Genomic DNA, 26421 nt, shown 5'->3' on the forward strand with positions numbered 1-26421 from the left:
AGGGAGTCTCGATGGGCCTCGAAGAACGTGATATAGAAGACTTCGTATCCTTCCTTGGAGGCAGGTGCCTCAATAAAGAGGAATGCTTCGAATAAGACCTGGATTGAGGCTTGTGTCTCACCTTTCAAGCAGGTTGAACAGCTGGAGACCTGGAGCTGGAAGGACGAGGCGAGGAGTCACTGGAAGACAAAGGCAGAGACCTAACAGGTTTAGCTTCTTGCGCCTCGACTGAATGCTCAGACTGGCTCACAGAAAGCAGGGGCAAGGCAGGGGCAAGCTTAGCAAACACAGAGGTGAGCTGCCTGGTCAAGATGGCTTGTAGCATGTCCTCGAAGACAGGCACCAAGACCAATGACTCTGGTCTAGAAGGTGCAGAAGTGCGCTCCATAGAGGGCGACCTCAAAGATGAGTATTCCCTGTTTTTGGAGGCACGCTTCGTAGAAGGTCTCATAGAGGCCGGCATGATTGCACTCATTGCCTGGACTGCCTAAGACTCAGCTGGAGGCTTCTTAGCTAGCTTACCTGCGGAGGGAAGAGCAGACTTGCCTGAGGAAGAGGCCTTAGGAGACGCAGCAGACGAGGCATTCACCAACGAGGGCGACTTGCTGGAGATTGAGGACTTGGCCGACGACGAGGTTGAGGCCTTTTCTGTAGACGGCTCTATGGATCAAAGAGCTGCTGAATCTGGACACAATATCTCTGAAGTGCTCTTTTTTGAAGGGTAGCACAGCTTGGGCACAACTCAGAGCAATGTTCAGGTCCCAAACACTTAATACACCAATGGTGATATCACCCAGTTGCACTGGCTACACTTTTAAAATCCCATAACAGGCCAAGACATAGAAAAAAGGATGGCCGAGAACCGACGAAGAAAAAACTTGCAAGGTAATCCACACTTTTCGTTTAATTTCATATCATTGTAACTAAAAGTGTCAAGAAACATGCAGAATAACTTGTAACTTTCACGGCTCCACATTATTCTCTTCTTGGTTGGGCTGAGAACTTTTCAGCAGCCCTTTGTCCATATACAGAATGAAATACTCTTAGAACAGTGTTCTCAAACTCAAACCCTTTGCAGGGCCACATTTTGGATTTGTAGGTACTTGGAGGGCCTCAGAAAAAGTAGTTAATGTCTTATTAAAGAAATGACAGTTTTGCATGAGGTAAAACTCTTTATAGGTTATAAATCTTTCCTTTTGGCTAAGTCTTAATAATAATATTGTAATTTATAGCTAAAGAGACATATGATCAATATACTGTTTTATTTTACTTTTGTGATTATGATAAACATATTGAGGGCCTCAAAATATTACCTGGCAGGCCACATGTGGCCCCCAGGCTGCAAGTTTGAGACCACTGTCTTAGAAGTATTTGTCAGCAAGTTGTGGCATCCTGCCAGGAGACTCATGTCAGTGATCATGAGGAGTGGAGTGGATGGGTGGGCGGATAGAGCCAGTGTGGTTTTGCTGATGAGGGCGCTCAGGAAGGGCTGCGGGATAGTGAAGAGGGGAAGCGGTAGTCAGGTTGTGTAGTGGCAGTGTGAGGAAAGCAGGCATTATGTGGTGAATTTGGATATCATCTAGTTTTATCATACTGTGATTCGCCATTCCTCAGATAGATGAGCTTAAATGAAGCAAATTGGGATAGAATAATATTTGATGGCAACAGGGAGGGATTTTTCAAAGCCAGTTAGACTGAAAATTGCATTGCCTTCTATATTATACATAATTTTAGCTAGCATACAAAAAAGCATTTATTGGAGGAAGGATGTATAATCAGAGTGAAAAAGGCACACATACATTCAAATGCATATACACTATTTGTCCATGACTATCTATCCACACAGATAGCAAGTAAAAAGTGTGACTGCCTTTTGCACACATCTACTGTTTACTACATCAATTGTGTTAAAAGTGCACACATTCTCCGGTGTTTTGGCATTGGCGGAACCAATTGCATCAGTTGGCCACCTGGGAGGCAAGAGATGCGGGAGGGTCTCGGAAGCGGAAGATGCGGGTTTTGAATATTTGGGAGCCATATCTGCAGTCCTTACACCCAAAGGGACGCAGTGAGGTATTAAGATGGGTGTCCTAACCTGGGCGTTCAGTTTGTAGGGATGAGAGAGCACTGGTGAGCAATGGTGGGGCGGGGTGGAGAGTACAACTGTGGAGGGGGGGGGATGGGAGGGGACTGGGGCTGGGGAGGTGGGCTGTTTTTTTTGTTGGTTTTTTTTTTTGGACGGTTCTGGCATTTAGATACATGTATGTTCTTTGGTGGGGGGTGGAGTTCCTTCGGGGCTCATCAGAGTCCAGGGCCCCGGAGTGCCCTTCTGTCACCTCTGGCCTCTCTTGTTCTGCGTAGAGTAGGAGGGGGGGTTTGCTGTGGTTACTTTTACCTTGTACATGTTTGATATACTGTTGTCTATGATGCATCATTGTCTGTACTGAGCACCATTTATGTGCCTATGTATTGCATTTGCTGTTGTTTGCATCAATAAAAATTGTTTGAACCTAAAAAAAAAAAAAGAAAAGTGCACACATTTTGCAAGTAGGTGACCTATAGAAAACCACCCCCCCAGAGTATGACACTGTAACTTAGATCCATGGTAGAGTTCCATTGACAAACTAAAATTGCCGTTTATAGAATTGCATCTAGTGGCACCAAAATCTACAGACGCCGCTAAGCATCATAATGTCAGGCGCCAGTATATTAGGTCGAGATTTTTTTGGCCTAAAATTCCGGTACCTAACTCTATCCGTGCACAAACTCCATCCCTAACCACACCTATTTTTCAGGTAGGCGTCTACTGAGTTAGGCACTAACACAAAAATTACATTTTTTTAAATTGGTTATTAATGGCGTTGTTGAATTAACAGTGCTGATTGAACCAATTAAAAAATTAAGTTAGGTGCCTAGATCAGCTAGGCATGCCGATCTAGGTGCCTAACAGCGGCACTTTTTATAGAATCAGGACCTAAGTTCCTACCATGTGCCCTAAATGGCTGCCCTTCACATATTACGTTATGTTAATCAGGTTTTCTATTTTGCCTTTATCTTTTCATAGGGGTCCCAGATTTCACTTTAGTAAAATCTGGACCCCCCTAGACCCGCCTCCAAGCCTGCCCCATTCCATCCATCCCCGCCCCATTTACTCCCCAGTCCCGCCCCCGAGGAAGCTTTTCAAAACCCGGACAAAGTACTGGGATTTGAAAAGCCATCTAGACCCCCAGACATGTCCTCGAATAGGAGGACATGTCCAGTGAAATCTGGATATCTGGTAACTCTACTTATTCAGTTTAAGGTCAGATTACATTACAAGAGGTTGGATCAGTTACCCAGGAAGATTGACAAAGACATTCAGTAGGGTTGCTAGTACAGGTAGATCTGTGCAACTATTGACACAGTTATGTCTTACACTTCTCCCTCGTTATTCACGGGGGATACAGGCAGAGCCGGACCGCAAATGGCGAAAAACCGCGATTATCTGGCTGACCCACCCCCACCTCCCTGCCGCCTTCCCGGCCTTACCTGGTGGTCTAGAGGGCTTTCAGGGCAGGAGTGATCTTCCTACACTCCTGCCCCGTGCAGATCGCCATGAGGAAATGGCTGCTGTGAGTTCCCATAGTCTCTCGAGACTACGACGGGAACTCCCTACAGCCATTTCCTCATGGCGATCTGCACGGGGCAGGAGCATAGGAAGATCGCTCCTGCCCCGAAAGCCCTCTAGACCACCAGGTAAGGCCGGGAAGGCGGCAGAGAGGTAAAAAATATGTTTTTTTTTATTTTCCCCCTCCCCAGAAAAAAATCGCGATTATGTGAAATCGCGAGTGCAGAAACCGCGAATGGGGAGGGGGAAGTGTAGTTACAAATGCATAGTTACAAGTACAAGTAGGTCATCATTAGCTCTTTGTTTTGTCCCAGGAGTTGCATTAGACAGTTTAGAGATGTGCTTTTACAATTAGCTTTTAAGTTACTTCAGGGTTGGCTCCCTGTCTTGGTACAGAAATGCTTTTAAAGGTTTTCTGAACCCGAGATAGTATAGTTTTCTGGAATATGGTGTATGTTTAAGGGCCAGTTTACACTTTTAACTAACAAAATCAGCACTAACACGAGTAAGGACCAGTGCAATGTATTTACAAGGCATCAAGTGAAACCACTTTTTTAGTAATCATTTACATTTAGAAAATGCTCATTTACACAACATGCTTAGGAAAGTACCTAGTTTTTCCTGCAGCCCTAAACATATGTTACAAAAAACTCTGTGGGCCTTTTGTGAAGTAGGATGGAAACTGTTGACTGGTGACTTTCCAAGCTGTACTTGGGATTAATTTAGGTAATCAGGATACTCATGAAACCCTGTTCCCTATCAACTGAGCAGGAGTCCACCGCCACAGGGGGTGGTGCTTCAATACTGTGTTTTCAATCTCTAGGGACAGCAGGTTCCCTGGAATCCTGCAGAGCTTGCCTGCCCATCACTATTGAAAATGTGATAGCGAAACAGCACCCCCCAGAGGAAACAATGCACATCAAGAGGCCACACTAGGAGCATGTGGGAGAGGGGATATGATTGTAGTGTATATATGAGAATAGAAAAAAAATATTTTGAGGCCATATGCTTAAGCAGAATGAAGTTGTTTGTTTTACGTAGATTTTTATTTTTAATTTGGCTTAGATGTTCCATTCCCAACCTAAATGCCTTACACAAAATGGAGTTTCACATTTCTTACCGTAAAAGAAGATTAAGAGGGCATCATGCAAATAGGAGAAAAGAATGAGTACCAGAAAAATAAATGCCTCATTCGCTACTTAATTATTCAACTTGGTCCAACAGAGTGACTCACTTCCATTTCAGAAATAGATTTGAATTATCCCTGCTGTCTGTGGGCTGCTAACAGGAATCCTGCAGCTTCTGTGATTACACCCCTGATGTATGTGACTCACTCTTCTCTCAAAGTGTGAAAGCAGACATGAGAGCTGAGGGAATTACCACCACCTTGCTGCAAAGTTTCTTTGGAAACATGTCATTGCTCATTGATGCCAAGCTGTTGACAATTTCCTTTTGTTGAGGCAAGTCCTTTGGGGCCTGAGCAGCGTATGTTCGAAGCTCCAGCGGGAGCCACACTGTCTTGCAGGAGACTTGGGGGGACGATGCTCAAAAGCAACTCCAGTGGTAGAAGAGGTTAGCATCAGATTTGTGCATGCATTATACACACCTGAATGCTCAGAGGGCTTGAATGCAGGTATTAACATGTGCGCCAAAAAATGGCTGCAAATTGCATTACGGTATATTCAAATAGATATTAATGAGGTCAAGTTTTATTAAAAATTTGTTAAATTGCCTATACAGAGTTTCTAGGCGGTGTACAGCTAAAAAAGACAGGTTATTTTACAATGACCTATACATAAAGTAATACAAATAGGACATACAGACTTACAGAAGCAGTAGGAAAAAGGGGAAGAACTACAATATCAAATAGAAAAGAAACATAAAAGGTGAGAATAAGAACAACTCCTACTATTTTGGATTGGTCTCTGGAGTTGCAAACTATGTGTGCAATGGAACTTTCTATTGCAAAACGCCATGGACATTATTTCTTTTCTGTTCGGACTGGTCTCTGATTATGGACAAGGTGGAATCTTTGACTTAAGTTTACTGTCTTAGGGGAGGAGGGACATTCATGTAGATGGTTATTATTGGGACAACTTCCTGTAGAAACAACAGGGGGTTGTCATATGTGGTGTGTTTCAGTTTCATGCAGTTGGGGGTGGGATGTGGGGAGCAGTTTGGCAAGAATATCTCTGTTTAAGAATGCATTCTGAACTTTTTGCTGCTGGCAGTTGTTCTGTTGAGCTGCTATATATTGCATTTTTTGTTTGTGCTGTTACCCATTTTTGATGTTTGTATTTCTTTTCAAATTTCTAATAAAACATTTAAAATAAAAAAAAGAATAAGAACAAGGAAAAAGGGGAAGAACTACAATATCAAATAGTCCATAAAAGGTAAAAACATAAATGGTAAGAACAAGGAAAAAGGGGAAGAACTATAATATCAAATAGAAAAGAAACATAAAAGGGAAGAACTACAATATCAAATAGAAAAGAAACATAAAAGGTAAAAACATAAAAGACAAGAACAAGGAAAAAGGGGAAAAACTACAATATCAAATAGAAAAGAAACATAAAAGGGAAGAACAAGGAAGAGGGAAGAACTACAATATCAAATAGAAAAGAAACAAAAAAGGGAAGAACAAGGAAAAGAGGGAAGAACTACAATATCAAATAGAAAAGAAACATAAAAGGGAAGAACTACAATATCAAATAGAAAAGAAACATAAAAGGGAAGAACTACAATATCAAATAGAAAAGAAACAAAAAAGGGAAGAACAACGAAAAGAGGGAAGAACTACAATATCAAATAGAAAAGAAACATAAAAAGGAAGAACAAGGAAAAGGGGAAGAACTATAATATCAAATAGAAAAGAAACATAAAAAGGAAGAACAAGGAAAAGGGGAAGAACTATAATATCAAATAGAAAAGAAACATAAAAGGGAAGAACAAGGAAAAAGGGGAAGAACTACAATATCAAATAGAAAAGAAACATAAAAGGGAAGAACAAGGTAAAGAGGGAAGAATTACAATATCAAATAGAAAAGAAACATAAAAGGGAAGAACAAGGAAAAAGGGGAAGAACTACAATATCAAATAGAAAAGAAACAAAAAAGGGAAGAACAAGGAAAAAGGGGAAGAACTACAATATCAAATAGAAAAGAAACATAAAAGGGAAGAACAAGAAAAAAGGGGAAGAACTACAATATCAAATAGAAAAGAAACATAAAAGGGAAGAACAAGAACAAGGAAAAAAGGGGAAGAACTAGAATATCACAATACATCAAAATACATACAACACTAGAAACAATATCACAATGGATGAGAGACCACAAACTAAAGTTGAACAAAGACAAAAACAAATTTCTACTTCTAGAAAAAAAAAAAAAAACACCCTCCATAACAAACCTAGAATTAAACTCCATCCTATACCCCCTACAACCCAACCTAAAAATGAAAGGTCACTTTGGTCAGCCACAAAACTTAGAGACTTGAAGAAAGCACAGATGTTTTATTCAGCATATGCGGACCCCTGAGCCCCAAGCTGGCTTCAGAAGTCCCGAAACCAGAATTTACAGAGATATTTATACATTCTTCTTGCTATACAACTGAATTCTAGAAAACACTTTTCACGTGTTACTTTTCTTAACAATCTTTGGTCCTAAGCTCACACTAACAGTCTTTCTGTTACATGTCCAGGAGGGCGGAATACAATATTGTGTATGCTGAGATAGCCATAAGAAGCTAGAATGCCCAAGCTAAAACACCCAGTGCAGGCAGGCTAGAACATGAGATAAGTTAGGTCTGCAATGAAACATAATTCAGCATTTTATTAAAGAGAAAACTTAGTTCAACACTTAGGAAAACCAGTCCCAGACTCCTTCAGTCCCCCCTTTCAGGCTAGTCGAATGAAGGAGGAAGGAGACGAGCTTGATAAAGTTTAAGAAGGAGGAAGGTCAGGATCAGTTGTAGGGACTGGTCGATACTTGGTAAGCGCAAGGGCCATAGCAGCAATGGAACGGTCAACAGCAGAGTCAACAGTTCAGTGAAGCAGCTTTATGGGTATAGGGACCACACAGGGCAGGCAGCAAAGGGGCAGAGAAGACAGGGTGGCAACCAGCAAGATGGTCTTCATTGCTGAACCAGAGGGCAACCAGGAGCCAAAGATGCCAGAGAGCCAGTCTGAAGTGAGGCCACGCCAGATCTGGACAGGAACATGAGCCAGTTTGGTAATACGATCCACAACTTCCTCAATCACTTTACCATCATAATCAAGTTCAAGGCAGCAGTTGGAGTGGTTGAATTTGCCACAGGCACCACCTTCTGCCACCAGCAAGTAGTCTAGAGCTAGATGGTTCTGATAGATAGCAGTGCGCATTTTAGCATTGGCCTTGCCAATAGTAGCCAATGCACGAGCTGTTTCATTGGTAATGAGTTCAAGAACAGCCTGCAAGCGAAGGATGCGGTTAAGCATATAGATAGGGGTCTAATAACCATAGCAACCATCTTCGGCCCAAGTAATAGGTCCATAAGCAGCGATAATCCGTTCTGCTGGACAGTCATCTCCCCATTCACCTATTTTAAGGGAATTAGTGGAAGTAGACTGCTTTTGGCGATCCCTGGTGTCAAATACAGGGGCTCCCAGGTGTTTACCATCGGCCAGCGGTAACAGGAAGAAGCTGGGACGGATCATGCCAAGTACACATGTACCAGTCCAGTTAGCAGGCAAACAGATCACAGGGCCATATCGACCATCAGGAGCTGACCATCGTTCATAGGAAGTTCCATTAAGCAGTGTCTGAAGGGTGCTGAAGACAGTGGGAAGCAACAATGGAGGTTCGCAAGGCCCATTGTGAAGGTCGTGGACCTGACATAAAAGTGAGGTTCTGTGAAGTCAGGTTTAACATGCACAGCTGCTTTGCCTCCCATGGCCACTGTTCTCCCATACCAGTCCCTCCTCATACAAAACAGTTGCTAACGCTAAGAGTCTGGCCTATAGTTTCAGCAAACTGTATAAACAGATTTCTAGTGATTACAGGAATATCAGTATCTATTTTCATAATTTCATAAAACTGGGGAAACACCACAAAGTGATGGACAGGAGCACGTGGGTGGGATACAATACGGACATATACAACAGTACCTGGGTCTCGCCTTTTACCATCAATATACAATGCCATGTGGCTTCTGGACTTGGACATTAGCATTCCAGTTATGTGGGTCAGTGATAGCAAAAACCATGGGATTGCAGTAGCCTGTAGTACACAAGGGGCCGGGGCTAGGACCTAAAGTAAATGAGGCAGATGGGGTGTTAGGGGGATATTTGTGTGGGTTATTGTAGGTAGCCCACGAGACACATTCCCATAAAGGACAGGCTCCACCATTAGTAAAGGTTTCCTCATAGAGGCATTTCTTAAAGGCATCAGGTTATATAGACATATATACTTAGCACATTTGGTATAATAACACTGCCAATCTAGAGAGCCACACAAAACTGTATTAGGGGCAAAACCATGACCCTGGGCAACATCAAATAACACACATGTATCAAAATACAAAAACACCGGGCGAATGGGGTCTACAATAAGAGTCTGGTTGATAAGTGGACCCTCAACTTTATCAATGCAGATTCTGATCCCCTAGTACAATAGGAAAGAAATACAGAAGAAAGAAACATAAGGCAGTGAGGCAACACAAATATCAGATATATAAGACAAAAGGCACCTACAATGCTAACATAGGAAGCTTATTTTTCTTTCAGGCACAACTTAGAAAATCTCAAACAGTTATACTCAAGACACTTGCTAAAGGCAGTGGTGAACCACAGGCAGTCAATTTAACTCAAACACTTGTAAAGAGTTATATTCAGAACACCTGCTAAGTACAGTGGTAAATATTCAGAACTTTTGAGGTCTTAGAAAGCTTCAGCTGAAGATCCGTGTTGTAGTGGAACCAAGTTTCATGTCCGGACACCTTGACAACTGTAAGAGAAGAAATTAGGACAGTAAAAGGACCTATCCATCTAGGTTTCAGGGAGGTCTGACTTCCAAGTTATTTCCAGGCTCATACCCATGGACTTGTGTGGCTATCGGTAATGGGGCCCTTTCCAGGACCCATTTGTGGAGCTTTTGAAGGGCTTTAGCTAAGGATTGGATCTGACTCTGGAGGATATCCAATCCCAGAGTAGCAAAAGAACCAGGGCGGTAGGTGGCCAAACATGAGCTGAAACGGGGACTGTTTAGTGGATTTTGGCAGGGTACACCTGATCTGGAAAAGAACAGAAGGCAACAGGACAGGCCAGGGCAGATTAGTTTCTTCAATTTGTTTGGTGAGAAGGGTCTTAAGGGTTCTGTTCATCCTTTCAGCTCTGGGGATGGTAAGAAGCATATAATTTCCATTCAGTTTGGAGGGCCTGAGCAGTTTGTTGGATGACATCAGCAATAAAGATGGGGCCATTATCGCTGCCTATGGAAATGAGGAGACCGAAGCACGGAATTATATCATTCAGGTGTTTAGTTACATCCCTGGTGCGTTCAGTACAAGTAGGGAAGGCTGTCTATGAAGACTAGGAGGTGTCTGAGGGAATGGGAAGTGGGCATGTGGGTAAAATCTACAGACAGGACCTGCATCGAATGTGTTCCAATGGGTTGGTGTCCAGGAGGTGGCAGTCGTCTAATTGGGGAATTTGTTCTAGAACCGACAACACACTGTTGGACCGTATTCCGGACTAGCTGGTCAAGGTGATTGATAAAGAAATGTCTCTTGAGAGTCATTTTCATAGCTGGTTCTCCAGAGTGCGCCAGATCATGGCATCTTTTGACAATCGTAAGGGCCAGGTGTTGAGGAATAAATATGAGAGTACACGCTGTGCTTGCGTTTGAAGTATCAGTGTGTGGGTCTGGATTGGCACTTGAATTTGCGCATATTTGTATTCACCCCCTTTTCAGGACAGACTGGCCCAAAAGAGTGCGGGCCCAAGTCTGTTCCTGAGAAGTGTACTGGGGTGTAAGGGTGTCCAGAAAAGGAATGATTGTGTACAGAGGAGCCGAAGGAGGGGGCAGAGGCTGGCAGCTCAGGCTGTGCGGTTGGCAAGGGCATTGCCACAGGAGATGAGATTAGTGACATGACGGTGGGTTTGACAGGGCATAACCGCAACACAGGAGGGCAATTTGATGGCCTCGAGAAGGTCAAGAATGAGGGAAGCATGATGGATCAGGCGGCCGGAGGCTGTAACGAAATCTCGATGTTTTCAGATGGCCTTATGGGGCATGCAAGGTAAGGAAAGCATATTTGGAGTCAGTGTATTTGTTGCAAGACTGAGAGGCAGAGTGGCACAGGGCAGAAGTGAGGGCAAACAGTTCAGCTTCTTGGGCAAAAATGCCAGAGGGCAGGGAGCCCATTAGTAAAGGGGAAATGGCAGAGACCACTGCGTAGCCAACGATACGGGCATCAGAAGGGGTGACAGATGAACTGCCATCAGTAAAAAGAGTGAGATCAGGGTCCCGGAGTGGGATGTCAGTGCGACCAGGACGGGAAGAAAAAAACTAAGTCAACGGTGTCAAGGCAGTTGTGCATGACCAGCTGGGAGGAGACGGGAAGGAGAGTGGAGGGGTCAAGGAGGGTACAGACAACAAGAGAGACCTGAGGGTTTTCACAAAGAAGTGCTTGGTATTTAAGGAGGCACTCATTTGTAAGCTACAGGGAGCCTTTATGTTCTAGAAGAGAGGTCACACAGTGCAGGACAAAGAGGTCAATAAGCTGGCCGAAAGTGAGTTTGTTAGCTTGCTGTAAGAGATCTGAGATGGTGGCAATGACCCGAAGGCAGGGAGGCCACCCGGCAGCAACAGGATCCAGTTGTCGAGAGAAATAGGCAATGGGCCTACGCCAGGAGCCAAGAAACTGGGCAAGGAACCTGGCTGCGATACCGGACCCTTCATGAACATAGAGCTGGAAAGGTTTGAAGGGGTCAGGAAGGCCAAGGGCAGGAGTCAGAAGTTTTGCAAGCAGCAGATAGCCCGATCCTGGAGTTGGGTCCAGACAAAAGGGGCTGAGTCTGCGCCTTTGGTGGAATCATACAGAGGGCGGGCAATGGTAGAAAAATCAGGAATCCAGATGTGACAGTATCCTGCAATACTGAGGAAGGTGCACAGAGTCTTGCGGTTATCAGGGACAGGGAGACTACAGACGGCCTGGACCTGGGTGTGAATAAGGAACCGAGTACCCTGGGAGATTTGAAAGCCAAGGTAGGTGACACGAGGAAGGCATACTTGGAATCAGTGTAAATATGGCCACAGGAAAATTTAAAAGGCAGACCCACTATCTAAAAGACTCAAGTAAACTGTCTATTAGCAAATAAGAATTGTTCTCAATCCCTATTCTGTATCAGGTTCCTACCCCAAAGAGCTGACTTATAAAAATTAAGTAAAATTCAGTTCTGGGTCCACCCACTAAGTAGGGTAGTCTGACACAAGCGCGCTCTAAAGTCCCTTCACTATCATATGACTGGCAAAAATATTTACTTCCATATAAGGCTTGCTTCTATTCCTTCATATGGGCGTGTCACAAAAGCATTCCTAAAAAGTACATTCTTGTACCTAAAAGTTACATTCTTATACTAAGCTTACATGATTTATAAAAAGAAATACAAAAACAAAGATTGGAATATACAGTAAAACTTTGGATTGCAAATAATTTGGTTTGCAAGTGTTCTGCAAGACAAGCAAAACATTTTTTTAAATTTTAACTTGATATCCCAGCAACGTCTTGCAATACAAGTACATACAGTATACAAGCATCACATCATCACAACTGAGCCAATGGTTCCTCTCTCTATGACGTTGCAGGAGTGCAGTGACTGTTCCAAACGAGTGAGGTCTTGCAATACAAGTATGTATATTTTTGTATTAAAGTTTTGAGTTGTGGAACAAATCGTCTGCGTTTCCATTATTTCCTATGGGGAAACTCGCCTTGATACACGAGTGCCCTGGACTACAAGCATGCTTCTGGAACAAATTATGCTCGCAAACCAAGGTTTTACTGTACTCACAAAAGATAATCCATACACACAACTTTAAACCTTTTCTGTTACAATCAACCTGCATCTCAGTGCTGATAAATTCGTATCCCTGTGGTAAAAGTGAAGCAGGAGAGACCTACTCCCCCTCCCTTCAGAATTTCACAGAGGAGAGAGAGTTGCTTAATGATCAGAGATCAAATTACAGATGTAGTAAGTTTCAGAATTTCCTTAGGTTTAAAATATACATTCACACACATTGTCACTCATGGGATCCCATCACATCACTTACATAAAGCACTAACAAAATCGGCTATTACCCTGAACCAGGTCAGCAAACCCTGATTAACCATGTATTTCAATGTACAGAAAGGATGGGCACTTAACCTCCACCTTTGTTAGGTCAAGTGTAATTAAAAGTTGATTAATCACCTAATCAGACATTCAGGGCATTACACAATTCTAAAAATACTTTATAAAAAAAACATGGAGAACAAAAATTCAGGAAAAGGCAGGAGAGATGCCCACTGCCACCGGATGCTCCCCAAACCCCCTCCCCCCTGATTTTTTAGGCGACATATAGTTTCAAATTTAATAAAATTTTGATTATCATAAATTCAATGCGATGTACAAAATTTAAAAAGGGAGTACAAATATTCTGGGGAATAAAAGACTAAAACATAGACAAATAGACAACAACAGGAACAACAGGAAAGAAGAAAGAACTACAATGCATAAAGAAAAGGAAAACATAAAGAGGAATAACAGGTTACAAAACAAGTAATTTGGTGGCCTTGTAGCTTTTAAAATTTGAATGTATCTTTAAAAAGAAAGCATTTAAGATTTCCTATAATTCTATCTGGATTAGTTTCTTCTCCTAAGTGTGTAGGCAGTGAATTCCATATGTGGGGAGCTGTCACAGAAAAGATCGTATCCCATCGAGTGTTAATAATTCTTAAGGAAGGAACTGAGAGTTCCTCGGATTTTATCCTCGGATTTTAATGTTTATCCTCGGATTTTAATGATCTAGATGGAGCATGAGGAGTGAATATTCTTTCCAGAAATGAGGGTGCCTTTGACAATTAAACTTTGAAGGTCAGTAGAGTAATCTTGTATGTTATTCTATGGTTTATGGGCAGCCAATGTGTGTTCTTTAAGAGTAGTGTGCCATGATCGAATTTCCTCTTATTGGTGATAAGTTTTATTGTGATATTTTGAATGACCTAAAAGCGTCTTAATTCTTTTTGCATGATTCCCTTGTATAATCAGTTGCAGTAATCGAGTTTTCATATTATCAGAGAGTGGATTAGAGTGTTTAGAGAAGATGTGTCAAGAAAGTTGTCCCTATTTTCCCTTGATACTTGGGTTTTGGAGATCCATTATGACAGGGGTTGCCATACAACTTATTATGAGAAATTAGAAAAGTTGGGATCGATTAAATTATACTTTCTGGTGGGAATCTCTATGCCAAATGTTTAAAATGGAACATATGACATTATAGAAAGTGTATGGATATTTGGGAGCCATTGACAAAATTCTGTAAGGAATGACTGTTGATTTTGCCCTTTGATCATACACGTCCAGGGTGGGTGGGTGGGAGAGAGGTGGGAAGATACTTTTAATTTGAGTGCAATTTTTGGATATGTAGAAAGGGGTGGATGATATATGTATTTGTCATAGAATATAATTTTGATTGAATTTAAGTGCTGTTAAAATGTAAAATGCCTGTATAATATGTTGCATTTATTTCTGGCTTTAAAATGAATAAAGATTTTTTTTTTAAGAAAGTTGGCCAGTGATTTTATCATTCGCAGTCTACAAAAACAGCTTTTGACAACGGAACTGATTTGCACATAGTTTTTGGCGCATTTTAATCTAATCTACAATTTGTGAGTCGCTCTATACCTTAATAGATTCAAGGTGACGTACAATTAAAGTGTTAGGCAAAAAAGATAGAAGAAATAAGGAGTAAGGAGATAGGAAGCAGGAGGAGAAAGAGGGGTGATGAGTCTTCTACAGGGAAGTATTGAGAAAATCTAATTTTTTAATTGGTTCAGTCAGCACTGTTAATTGAACAGCGCCATGTTTACAATGGATGAGGATGGAATCTTTGAGTTAGAACAAGCTACTGATTGTCAGTGGAGCATTTTCTTAATTCTGTCTTTAAATACTCTATTAGGGAACTTCAAGATGTGTTTCTGTGTCAAGCAAGGAAATAAGAGTACTGTCTGAAACCATATTTTCTCCAAATCTAGTTAAAATGCTGCTTTTGTTATTTTAATTAGGCTGCAATACGGAAAGAACTAAATGAATTTAAGAGCACAGAAATGGAAGTCCACGAAGAAAGTCGACATTTTACGAGGTACATGAAGTTACATATCTTTAGACTATCCACAAACAAATATGACTTGCACTGAATATCACTGCTAGTATTGTGTACTATTCCTGTAGCATCATCAGACGTGTGTAGCATTGTACACAGAAGAGACAGACTCTTCTCTGTGGAACCTGTAGTCTTAACAACCTGTAGGATTTCTGCTCCCCATGCAAAAATTTTTTTCTCAGCCCCCCTTACCATTTTTATTGGTTTATACCCATACCTGCACTTTTTTTGAATGTGCATTATAACCTTTTAAGACGCACAAATCAATTATGCACACAGTGATTCATAGATTAACAGATGGTAAATCAATTTTGCAAGCACTAACACCCCCTTTTTACAAAGTTGCGATATCAGCTACTGTATGGCAAACACTCCAGCGCTTATTAAATCCCTATAGGCGTCGGAGTGATTACCACAGCAGCTGCTACCATGGCTTTGTAAAAGGAACCCAACCATTTTTAAGGCATGTTAATGGTCTCTTAGGCTTTTGCGGCTGGTATCATGATTGTAGCAGTTTTCCGAGTCTTGCTGCATCACAGACACGGCAAGACCCGGAAAACTGCTACAATCGCATGTTAATGAGTTGAATATGCAAAATGATAGCCAGAATGCTACCTCCAGTGCCTAGAGATGGCCATGGTCAAGCCATCAACTAAAAAATAACTGTTTGCTTAAGAGAGATTCCTTCTAGCACACTTAAGACACATGTGTGATGCTCTACTAGGATTGCCCATACTAGGTACTGCTGTTCTTTCATTCAGATTTTTGTGGGGGTAGGAGGGATCAATTACCACTGGGAGAATGTGTGTGGGGTCATTACTTAATCCCTCCAGTGGTCATCTGGTCAGTTTGGGTACCTTTTTGTCACTTAGATGCTTCCAAAAGAAGATGTTTTGCAAAAAGTTTGATTATCCCCCCAAGACATCCAAGTTTGTCTTAAAGCACGCCCCTTGAACTCTGGCCAGACAGTGGGTGAAACATCCTGCTAGACATCCAGGACATCCAAGTGCCAACTTAGGCATTGTTTTGGATGTTTTAGTTTTTTTGATTATGCCCCTAAGAGTGTACTATATCAGGGATCAATTCATGAACTGGTAAGAAGATGGACAAACAAAAGCCCAGTGATTCCTGGACCATTTCCCTAACCATAAAAACATTTCTCTGGTGGCCCAGGAGACCCTCTTGAATTCCCCGTACTGTTTTCATGGATGCCTCTGTCCAAAGCATTGCTGTTTCTAAAAAATGTTTAAAAAGTCCTCATTGTAACCAATTCTTTGAATTAGTTACATAAGAATAGCCATACTGAATCAGACCAATGGTCCCTGTAGTCCATTATCCTGTTTCCACATTAGCCAATCCAGGTCACAAGTACCTGGTAAAAAGTTCATAAATGGAGTTTTCCAAAGGTCACACATCTCCTCCATTGATAAAGCGAAGATACTTACCTTTTAGCAGGTATTCTCCAAGGACAGCATAGTGTAGTATCACTTTCAATCTTGGACACAGTGCCCTCATGCACCTATGCAGGTGCCTTACTGCCCGATGCTGGAGCAATATGAAAGCTAAGACGACAATTCCAAGGGGAGAAGGGAAGGTTGTAAGAACATTTACCTGCTGTCCTCGGAGATTACCTTCTCCAGGCAAGTATCTTTACTTTCTCCAATGACGAGCAGGCCTAATATTCTCATAGTTTCCAGGCTGGCAATGAAGTGGAATTGAACGTAGATAAGAAAAGGGACAGAGGGTAGAGTTGATATTCAAGAACTAAAAATATTTTCCAGAACTGCTTGTCTAAACCAGCTATCCAGTCTGGAATTTTACTCCAGATAGTAGTGAGTAATGAAGGTGTGGATGGAAGACTACGTTGTTGCCCTGCAGATTTCTTAAAAAGATTCATAGCAGAAATGGGTTAGAGATGCCGCTGCAGCCCTTACAATTATGGAATCATCTACCACAGGATGTTAGATTGGAGGTAGCATTGAAGGCTTTCAAGACAAGACTTAAATTTTTATATTGCTGTGAAGTGTTTTGTAATGATTTATCCTTTTCAGAGATTACTCATATTTATTGAAATTGAGTGATCTTGCAGTGTGACTCCCAAGATTATAGGATTAGGGGACATTCGGTGTTGTGTGCCTACCTTTAGGTGTAAATGTCCACAATTAACCACTCCAAGTTTGTGCATTCACTATATCAGCTTATCTCAATGGAAAAAAAACATTTTAATCTCTAACAGGCCTTAGTTACACCACCCCCACTGCTCAAAGAATCACTTTACTGTGGTGAGACGTTTGTGTGCTAATTCGTCACTGGCCTTTTACTAATTAACCTTGTATCTATTATCATTCTTTTAAGATTTAAGATAAAGATTAATTCTGGTTATCCTTAATCATAAATATGCACTTATCTTGATTTTTTCTTCATTTAAAGAAATTTATTTACGATCTGGGAGGGCTGGATCCAACGTGTTTAGCTGGATCCTTTTTCAAAGATCCCCCAGATCCCCCGCCACTGTCATCTGACTCTCCCACACTGTTCAGAGCAAGCTTTAGGTGTAAGCACTTATGCTGGCTCAGTGGCTGGTGTAAACGCTTGCACCTAATCTGCAGTCTATTAGGCACATAAGTGTCATTATTCTATGACCCCTAGTTCATTATTCAGTTCATCATTTATGATATTTCAATATACAGTGGTACCTCGGTTTACGAGTGCACCGGTTTGCGAGTGTTTTGCAAGACGAGCAAAACATTTGCAAAATTGGTGCCTTGGAAACTGAGCATGGCTCGATTTACGAGCACCCCCCCACAATCCGGCACCCTCCCCTCCGCGATCCGGCACCCCCCGACGCGATTGGGCACCCCCCGCCACAATCTGGCACCCCCCCCCGACACAATTGGGCCCCCCCCCCCCGCGATCTGGCCCCCCCCCCCCCCCGCCATGATCCGGCACCCCCTCGATGCTTTTTACCCTCATCTGGGCACCGGCATGTCCTCTGCTTGGTGCCGGTGCCTGAAGATCGGCCTCCTCTTCTGCTAGGCCTTGAGCATCTGAGCAAGCTCAAGGCCTGCGAATTCCCGTTCAGAACGTGAACTCGCAGGCCTTGAGCATGCTCAGATGCTCAAGGCCTAGCAGAAGAGGAGGCCGATCTTTGGGCACCGGCACCAAGCACAGGACATGCCGGTGCCGGTGCCCAGATGAGGGTAAGAAGCGTCGGGGGGGGGGAGTGCCGGATCGGGGCGGGGGGTTGCCCAATCGCAACGGGGGGGGTGCCGGATCGTGGCTGGGGGATGACCGATCGTGGCGGGGGGGGGCCCAATCGCGTGTGAGGGGGGTGCTGGATCGCAGGGAGGGCCTTCGGGGAGAGCAATGCCGGTTCTCGTGGGGGGGGGGGGGGGAACGCATCAAAGCGAGTTTCCATTATTTCCTATGTGGAAACTCGCTTTGATAAATGAGCATTTTGAATTACGAACATGCTCCTGGACGGATTATGCTCGTAATCCAAGGTACCACTGTATCTCATTTCATCAGGTACTCATATGTTCATAAATGCAGATATTCATATAAATTCAGAATAGACCTCAGTGGCTACACTCAAGCCACTATTTTATTATAGTTTGAGATTCACCTAGCAAGCCTCCTCCTTGGTCTTAATCAATGTACATCATGGGTGCCCACACTTTTTTGGCTTGCGAGCTACTTTTAAAATAACCAAGTCAAAATGATCTACCAACAATAAAAATACTAAACATATACCCCCTCTTTCACTACGGTGTGCTAACCAAATTAGCGCGCGCTACGTGCTAATGTGCCCATTATATTCTTTGGACGCGTTTAGCATTTAGTGTGCACTAAATCGGCTGGCGTGCCTTAGTAAAAGACCTCCATATTTATTTATATATATACCGAGTGCACCTCTTCTGTCCTCCAGACCTCGTTCCATTCCCCAATCAACATCTCTTTCTGTCCCTGCAGGAGTGCAAATTTTCTTCCTCTCTCCTCCACTCCTATTGGCAGCATGTCTCCCTCTCTCTCCCTCTTTTGTTCTGATCTTGCATTTCTTTGTTCTTCCTCAGGGTCTCTCCCCCTCTATCTCTTCTGTCTGTATCTCCCATAGTCCAACATCTGCCCCCTCTCTTCTGCCTCTTCTTTGTTTAAGGTTTCTCCCTCTCTCTATCTTCATTCTGCTAACATTTTGAGTCCTCCCACCTTTGGTCCAGGTCTTTGTCTCTCTCACTCTCTTTGTCTTCCCCCTCCCCAGGGCCTGGCATCTCTCTCTCCTCAGTTCAGGGTGTTTCCCCTCTCTAACCCCTCTAGTAGTCCCGGCAATGCCCTGTTTTCCCCCTCCCTTTTGGTTCAAGGCTGCTTTCCCGCCCCTCCTCAAGGTCCTTTTGTCTCTTTCCCCCTCCGATCCAGCATCTCTAAGGCAACCCCCATCCCGCCGGGGTCCTCGCAACGGGCACAGTCTTACCCCAATGTGCGGGGCCTTACATCCGCTGCTTCCTGCACACAGTGACTGTCAGGACCTCAGACTGGATATCGAGCAGGATTGCAACTCAGTTCTCACCTCCGTTCTTCCCCCATGGTCACTGTCTCACCTTTAAAGTAATTACGGCAGCCTGCAGAGTGAATGTAGCAGGCTGCCGTTGGCCTCTGTAGCACATTCCCTCTGCTGCGGTCCTGCAGCAGAGGGAACATGCTATAGAGGCTGAAAGCAGCCTGTTATGTTCACTCTGCAGGCTGCCGTAATACTTTAAAGGTGAGACAGTGACCATGGGGGAATGCTAAAGATGCTGGAAAGAACACTGGCTCTGCGATCTACCGGCGTTGCCTTTGCGATCGACCGGTAGATCACGATCGACGTTTTGGGCACCCCTGATGTACATAATCATCTCCTATTATATGATCAAAAAGATCAATTAATGAATACTCATCTCATAAGCTATATTTGGGGCTTGCTATATGAATCTCAAACTATAATGAAATAGTGGTTTGAGTGTAGTCGCTGAGGTCCATTTTGAATTTATAAGAATTTATATGGATATCTGCATTTATGAATAAATGAGCACCCGATTAAATGAGATTTGTTGAAGTAAATAGTAAACTGAAAAATGAACTGAGGTGAAGTTTATTGGAGATTTAGGGCTAGATTCACTAAGCAAACTGATCGTGTACCGATCGATTTGTGACCCGATTTCCCTCCGACCCAAATCTAACCCTTAGTCTGCGGTTTGCTTCACTTAGCTACTTCATTTGAAGCCATCAAAAAGGTGATTTATTCTATTAACCTGCACATGTGCCTGAAAGTGTTAGCCACATCCCTCACCTACTCGTACTCCTCCCAGGTTCATGCCCCCCTTGCAGTTATGTTTATGTTTATTAAAAATTTTATATACTAAGCGGTTTGCAATGCATAAATCACATTCATCAAGAAAAGAACTCCATTAAAAATAGAAAAGGAAAGATTAAGAACAAAATTTTAAGAAAATTTTTTTCTTCTTCATAAATATTATAACAAACTGCATCTCCATAAAAACCATTCTAATGACAAAACAATAAACACTCAATGAACCATAATTTATACAGACAGCTAAAAATTCTCCATTACAAAATCAACCATTACATAAACACAGATCCCAGTCCCTAACTCCATTCTAATTTGGGAAAGCCAATTGAAAAAAAATGTGCTTTTAAACGTCTTTTAAAATTTATATAGGATTCTTCTTTTCTCAAGTCTATGGGCAGGGCAGGGCAGGTTATTCCATAACCGTGGAACTAAATAAAAGAATACACAATCTCTAGTTGACGTAAGATCTGCCTTCGAGATGTGAGGAACGACTACCCTGTTATCATTCAGAGATCGTAATAGAAGCCTTGGGGCATAAAATAGCACCAGGTTAGAAAGATATGAAGGCTGTAGCTGAAATAATGCTCTATGTGCCAACATCAGGATCTTAAATTTAGGGCTCCTTTTACAAAGGTGCATTAGGGCCTTAACGCATGGAATAGCGCGCGCTAGCCACTACCGCTTTCTCTTGAGCAGGCGGTAGTTTTTTGGGTAGCGCACACTAATCCGGTGCGTGCGCTAAAAACGCTAGCACACCTTTGTAAAAGGACCCCTTAATCTTAAATTCCATTGGTAGCCAATGGAATTTTAAACACAAAGGTGTCACTTGATCACGAATATATGCCCGGCCTAATAGTCTAATTGCAGTATTCTGTACTGTTTGTAAGCGCATCAACTGTCCTAACCCAATTCCTGCATATACAAAATTACCATAATCTGCCTACATAGAATCCAAGCTAACCCTGTACACCCCCCACCCGCCCCCTCCGCTCGGAAATGGAGAAACGCCTATGCATCCCTCCAGGAAGGTCCCTCCTGTCAGAAACCGCCCACAAGCACTCCTGCATCCACTTCATCCCCCAACTCTAACTCCCCCGCAAATCAGATTACAGAACTCATTGATGACCTTCCGGAAAGCAGTAAAGACCCTCTTCTTCAACTAAAATTCAACCGCAATCTACCCCTCCCCCCCTTAACCCTCCCTCTCCCTCTAGCCTCTCTTCTCCATTCTGAACCTCTACTTAAATTGCCGTATAGTCCTTGCACTTAAACTACTGTATAGTCTTTGTATTGTCCAAATGTACTCCACTGTGAATATTTGCTTGTAGGCCGTTCTGAGCTACTGGGAGGACGGGATAAAAATCAAAATAAATAAATTTGATAATACAAAGGCATGAATTAATGTATGCAGTGATTTCTCATCCAAGAAATCTTGAATGGCTCTAAGCTGTCTTAATGCCCCAAAACCTTTAGCAACCACGGTTGAAACCTGCTCCTGAAAATTTAGACGATAGTCAATTATAATCTCCAAATACCTGAAGCTATTTACTAGTTTTATACTATAATTATTTAAAGAAAGATGTAGATGAGGTGTTGCTTTATCTCCTGAGATACAACATGCTATGGTCTTAGACATATTTAGAACCAATTTATGTTCATTTAGCCATTCTTCTATTCTAATCTAATCTAATCCTTAGGTTTGTATACCGCATCATCTCCACGTTTAAGCCAGCCAAAAGAGGACCTAAATCTAACGTAGCAGGTGATAGTCTATAGACTAATAAGATGCCATCTGCATAAATAAATGTACTGATTCCCAGTTCCTGGATTCATCTTGCCAAAGGGCTCAGAAAAATATTAAATAGAACTGCTGATAAGGCTGACCCTTACGGTACCCCACAATCTAACGATCTATCCTGAGATATTGATCCCTCAGTGACTACTTTAAAAGTACATCCTCAGAGAAATGCTGAAAACCAGTCCCACACTACTCCTATTAAGCCAGTCTCTTGTAAAAAGTTTAACAAAAGACCCTGATCCACTAGATCAAACGCTGAACTCAGATCTAATAAAACTACCATTGCAAAGTTCCCCCATCCAAAATTGAATGAACCTCACTAAGAAAGCCTTCTAACACTATCTCAATACTATGCATTGATCGAAACCCCTCTTGTCTTGGGTTAAGTACATTTGTTGATTCAATGTAAGACACCAGCTGATCCAAAACTATCCTCTCTGTTAACTTTGCTAAAAAGCAAAGATTAGAAACTGGTCTATAACTGGTTGGATTCAACATATCTAAATCTTTCTTCTTCAAAATCGGTTTAATAATCGCCTTTTTCCAACATGCAGGTACCTCTCCACTATTTAAACTCTTCTGTATCATAATTAAAGCTAAGGCTAGAACTTGAAAGCCATTTTGATGGCACTGGATCTAAGTCACAAAAAGTGACATGCATTGTACTAAATAATTTTTCCAGTTTAGTTAAAGATGGTAATTGAAAAACTGACCAACTTGATTTTCCTAAACATATGCCCTTTTCTTCTGAATCAGACCTCGATGGTTCAACTTCACTGCTTTGCGAATTTTTTCCCAACCCTGATCATAAATCCGAAATTTTTGAACAAAAAAAATCAGCTAACTCGTCTGCCTCTGGCATTATTCCAATCCTTTTATGGGAAACCCCATTTTTTTTTTAGAGCTGCTACAATAGAAAATAATTGTTTTGTTGGAACTCTTGCATAATTGATTTTTTGTAAAAAAAAAAAAATATATATATATATATATCTCTTTGCCTTTTTCATTTCCCTATTATAGATACTCTGAATATTCTTACAGCGTCCCCTAGCTGAGCTTGTTCTTCTCTTTTTCCAAACTCTTTCTACCCTCCTTACCTGCCTCCTAAGTAACTGTAAACCCTCATGAAACCACTTATTATTCTTTATCTTTGATTGTCCTACCTTTAGTGGTGCTATTTCATCTAGCACCTCATGTAGCACTTGATTCCATGTTTCTGCCTGGTCCATTAATGAGGCCTCCTCAAATCTGGACTTAAGAAAGAAAGGTTGCAATTTCATTTAATTCAAGAGAATGTAACAATCTGTATTTTCTTAACCCTTCTAACCCAGAATTATTATCAGGTTGAATATCCAAATTTATATTCCAACTAATTACGTAATGATCACTCCATAAATTGAATCACTATTTTATCTGTATAAAATTATCTTTATCTTCCATGCCATGAGAAGTCAAAACTAACCCTCCCTCTTCTACAAAGCCACACTAGCGGCTGCCGCACAGTAACGGCCCCGAAGCCCGTAGAGATTTAAAGGGCTTCGGGGTCGTTACCACGCGGCTTTGTAGAAGGGGGTTTAAAATTCTAGCATATGTCCCTTTTGATGTGTTGCTACCTTAACCCATTGTTCCAACTTCAAATCAACTAATAAGGCCTGAAATATTTTGTTTTACAATCATTCACCATATCAACCTGAATATGAAAATCTCCCACTCTCATTAACTTTGAGAATCTCACTGATAAATCAGCTATAGTTGGATATATATTGTTCCATGTTTTAACTGGCAATCCCGGGAGGACAATAAAACACTGCCAAATAGGTTGGCCTTCTCCTCCCAATTTGAACCAACAATAATTCCTTATATAAAAAAGACTCTGCCTTCAATTCAAACAATTGCAGGGACAATTTATACCCGATAGCTATCCTCCCCCTCCTTGCACGAGGAAAAAAAGCTCGAAATCCGGAGGGGAGTGCTTGATATAAGTGAATTCTTCTGCTTTTATCCAGTTACATGCTATGGATTTTGCATGCGCAATTTGCAGCATCCCAAGTACTACTTAATGCCACTACTTAGTGCCATTTAGCAAATTATAGCTAATAGTTAGGAGTTAAGACCAGTTTAGAAGCTAATTATTATATTAAGTTTTGCGTGCAGCTGAAACTATTCTAGAACCTGCATGCAAAACTTCTAACCTTCAAATTCAATAAAAACTTGCTAAAACTTGTGCAAATTTGGTCACATGCCTAAATTGTAGTGCACAATTTATTTAAATAACAAGCCAATTAACACTTGTTTACAAGTACACGTATTTATTGGTGCTAATTAAAATCAATTACAAGTTTATGCACCTAAATTTTATATGCGGGGTCAAAAATGGGTAGCATGGAAATGGGCAAGTCATGGGTGGATCGCGGGCATTGCTTTTAAGTATACACATACAATTATAGACTAAGGGCATCTGCTCCTAAATTTAGGTGCAGGCATTTGAACTACGTTTTTGTTGGTGAAAATGGCTGTACCTAAATTTACTCACGGTTCCCAGGCTTACATACTATTCTATAAATCGCACCTAGATTTATGCGCAACTTTTTTTTTTCATCTTTATTTATATCAACTGGGAACAGAAGGAAATCAACATCAAAGGACAATACAACGATAATGTGTTGTAGGGTAGCACAAGTCGTCAGATAACCAAAGATGCTCAGTACAAAACAATACAGATAATGAGAAACCACACAACAGTAGTTCCCAGTGGTCAATTTTTCTCTTTGAAAACACCCAACAACCTCCCCCCCCACGGCCTCCCTACCCCACCAAGTCCTCCCAGGGATCTGCGGATTTCCCAGCATTTAATAATCTCAATCATTTCCATAAGGCAACATAGGCGACCATCACCAACTTCTGCTGTGTAGAACACCTCATGCATTCCCAAGTGGCCATTGTTAACATATTATGAATCCAAAGGAGCAGAACAGGCAGCTCAGCATCCATCCACCTGTGTAAAATAGCTTTCTTAGCCAGAAGGACCCCCACCACCAGAAAACAGCATTGGAAATCTTGATAAGTTCCTCAACTTCTAGCACATTTTTCTATGCCAATTTTTTGGGTGCCATTTATAGAATTTGGCCCTAAACCTAAAATTGAGTGCACAAGTCAATTGAATTAGGAAACTACTGTATAAGCATTAAGCCTCTTTTTTGAGTAGAATTCATGCTGTTTGGCTGCCCCATAGGGTTCATTTCCTGAGAAATTTCAGGTCTCCCAATACTATTGACGATAACAGGGATGTACTGTCAGATATACATCCAACTTGAATAAAAGAAAGAAGCCTACAGCATGATAGTCATGTATTTTCCCTTTTTTTTCCTCCAGTATAGCAATCTGTTCTTCAGCAATTATTGAAGTAAAAAGAACTCTTACATTTGGTTCATTATTGCAGGTTTCATCGTCCATAATGGAACACTGTTTTTTATTCGACATGTCGGCTGATAACTCATAGCTGGGGAAGCTTGGTTTCCCAAAGACACAAAATTGCACTGGAACTTGAAAGACACGTGTGTGTGCGTGTATTTGGTAGTATATCCTTGCCTGCAGTCAACAGAGGACACACAAGGCCGCTGCCTTCTATTGAAAAGCAGGAACAGCCAAAGGAGACTCTTCCTTCCACTGGGCAACTTCTAGCAGGCAAGAAAAGCAGGCCTACTCCTGTGGCAACATGACAAGTATTTTTTTATTTTTATTAGCAGTAATTAAGAACAAGAGAAGCTCAAAGCAAGCAAAAGTTGGCAGAGCCAAGACAGACCTGGGTATCCACATCAAAATAAAGAGATTCTATCTGCAGGTGGAGGAAGAAAGGAGATCATGTTTACAGTGGAACGTGGCATGTGATGGGTTTGACTTGATGGAACAAAGGAAAAACAAGCGCGTGCACACAATACGGCAGCCGAGTGAAGGGCTGAACTTGATATAACAAGGGAAAAGACACACATAAACACAACAACAACAACAAAAAACCCCAAACTCCTAACCACACATATTTACCAACCGTGTTTTGTTTTGTTTACGCAGACCTCTGCCTGCCTCTAATTCAGACAGGACTTCAAGGCTTTCATTTCAGCTGAGGCTTAGTGAATTCCTTCAGTTTACTTTATGTGGTGCCAGTGAAAACAGCTGCCAGACATTGGTCTCTCAGTGTTTGTGTATATATTTATATGTTTTTTTTATTTTTATTATTTTTTTTAAATTCTGCAGCAAGAAGCTTAATACTTAAGCATGC

At 41.8% G+C, this 26421-nt stretch overlaps 1 protein-coding gene across 3 annotated transcripts in view; it reads left to right on the top strand.

Moving 5' to 3' along the window:
* Positions 1-26224, top strand: part of PHACTR2 (phosphatase and actin regulator 2) — a 291804-nt gene extending 265580 nt beyond the window's left edge. For all 3 annotated transcript variants that reach the window (XM_033939934.1, XM_033939935.1, XM_033939933.1), the window contains 2 exons: positions 14906-14982; positions 25585-26224. In XM_033939934.1, coding sequence (XP_033795825.1) covers positions 14906-14982; positions 25585-25600 — 93 coding nt within the window. In that variant the 3' untranslated portion in view covers positions 25601-26224. The remainder of the gene's footprint in view (positions 1-14905; positions 14983-25584) is intronic.
* Positions 26225-26421: the final 197 nt, after the last annotated feature.

The sequence above is a fragment of the Geotrypetes seraphini genome, chromosome 3 (assembly GCF_902459505.1).
Source record: "Geotrypetes seraphini chromosome 3, aGeoSer1.1, whole genome shotgun sequence".
NCBI lineage: Eukaryota > Metazoa > Chordata > Amphibia > Gymnophiona > Dermophiidae > Geotrypetes > Geotrypetes seraphini.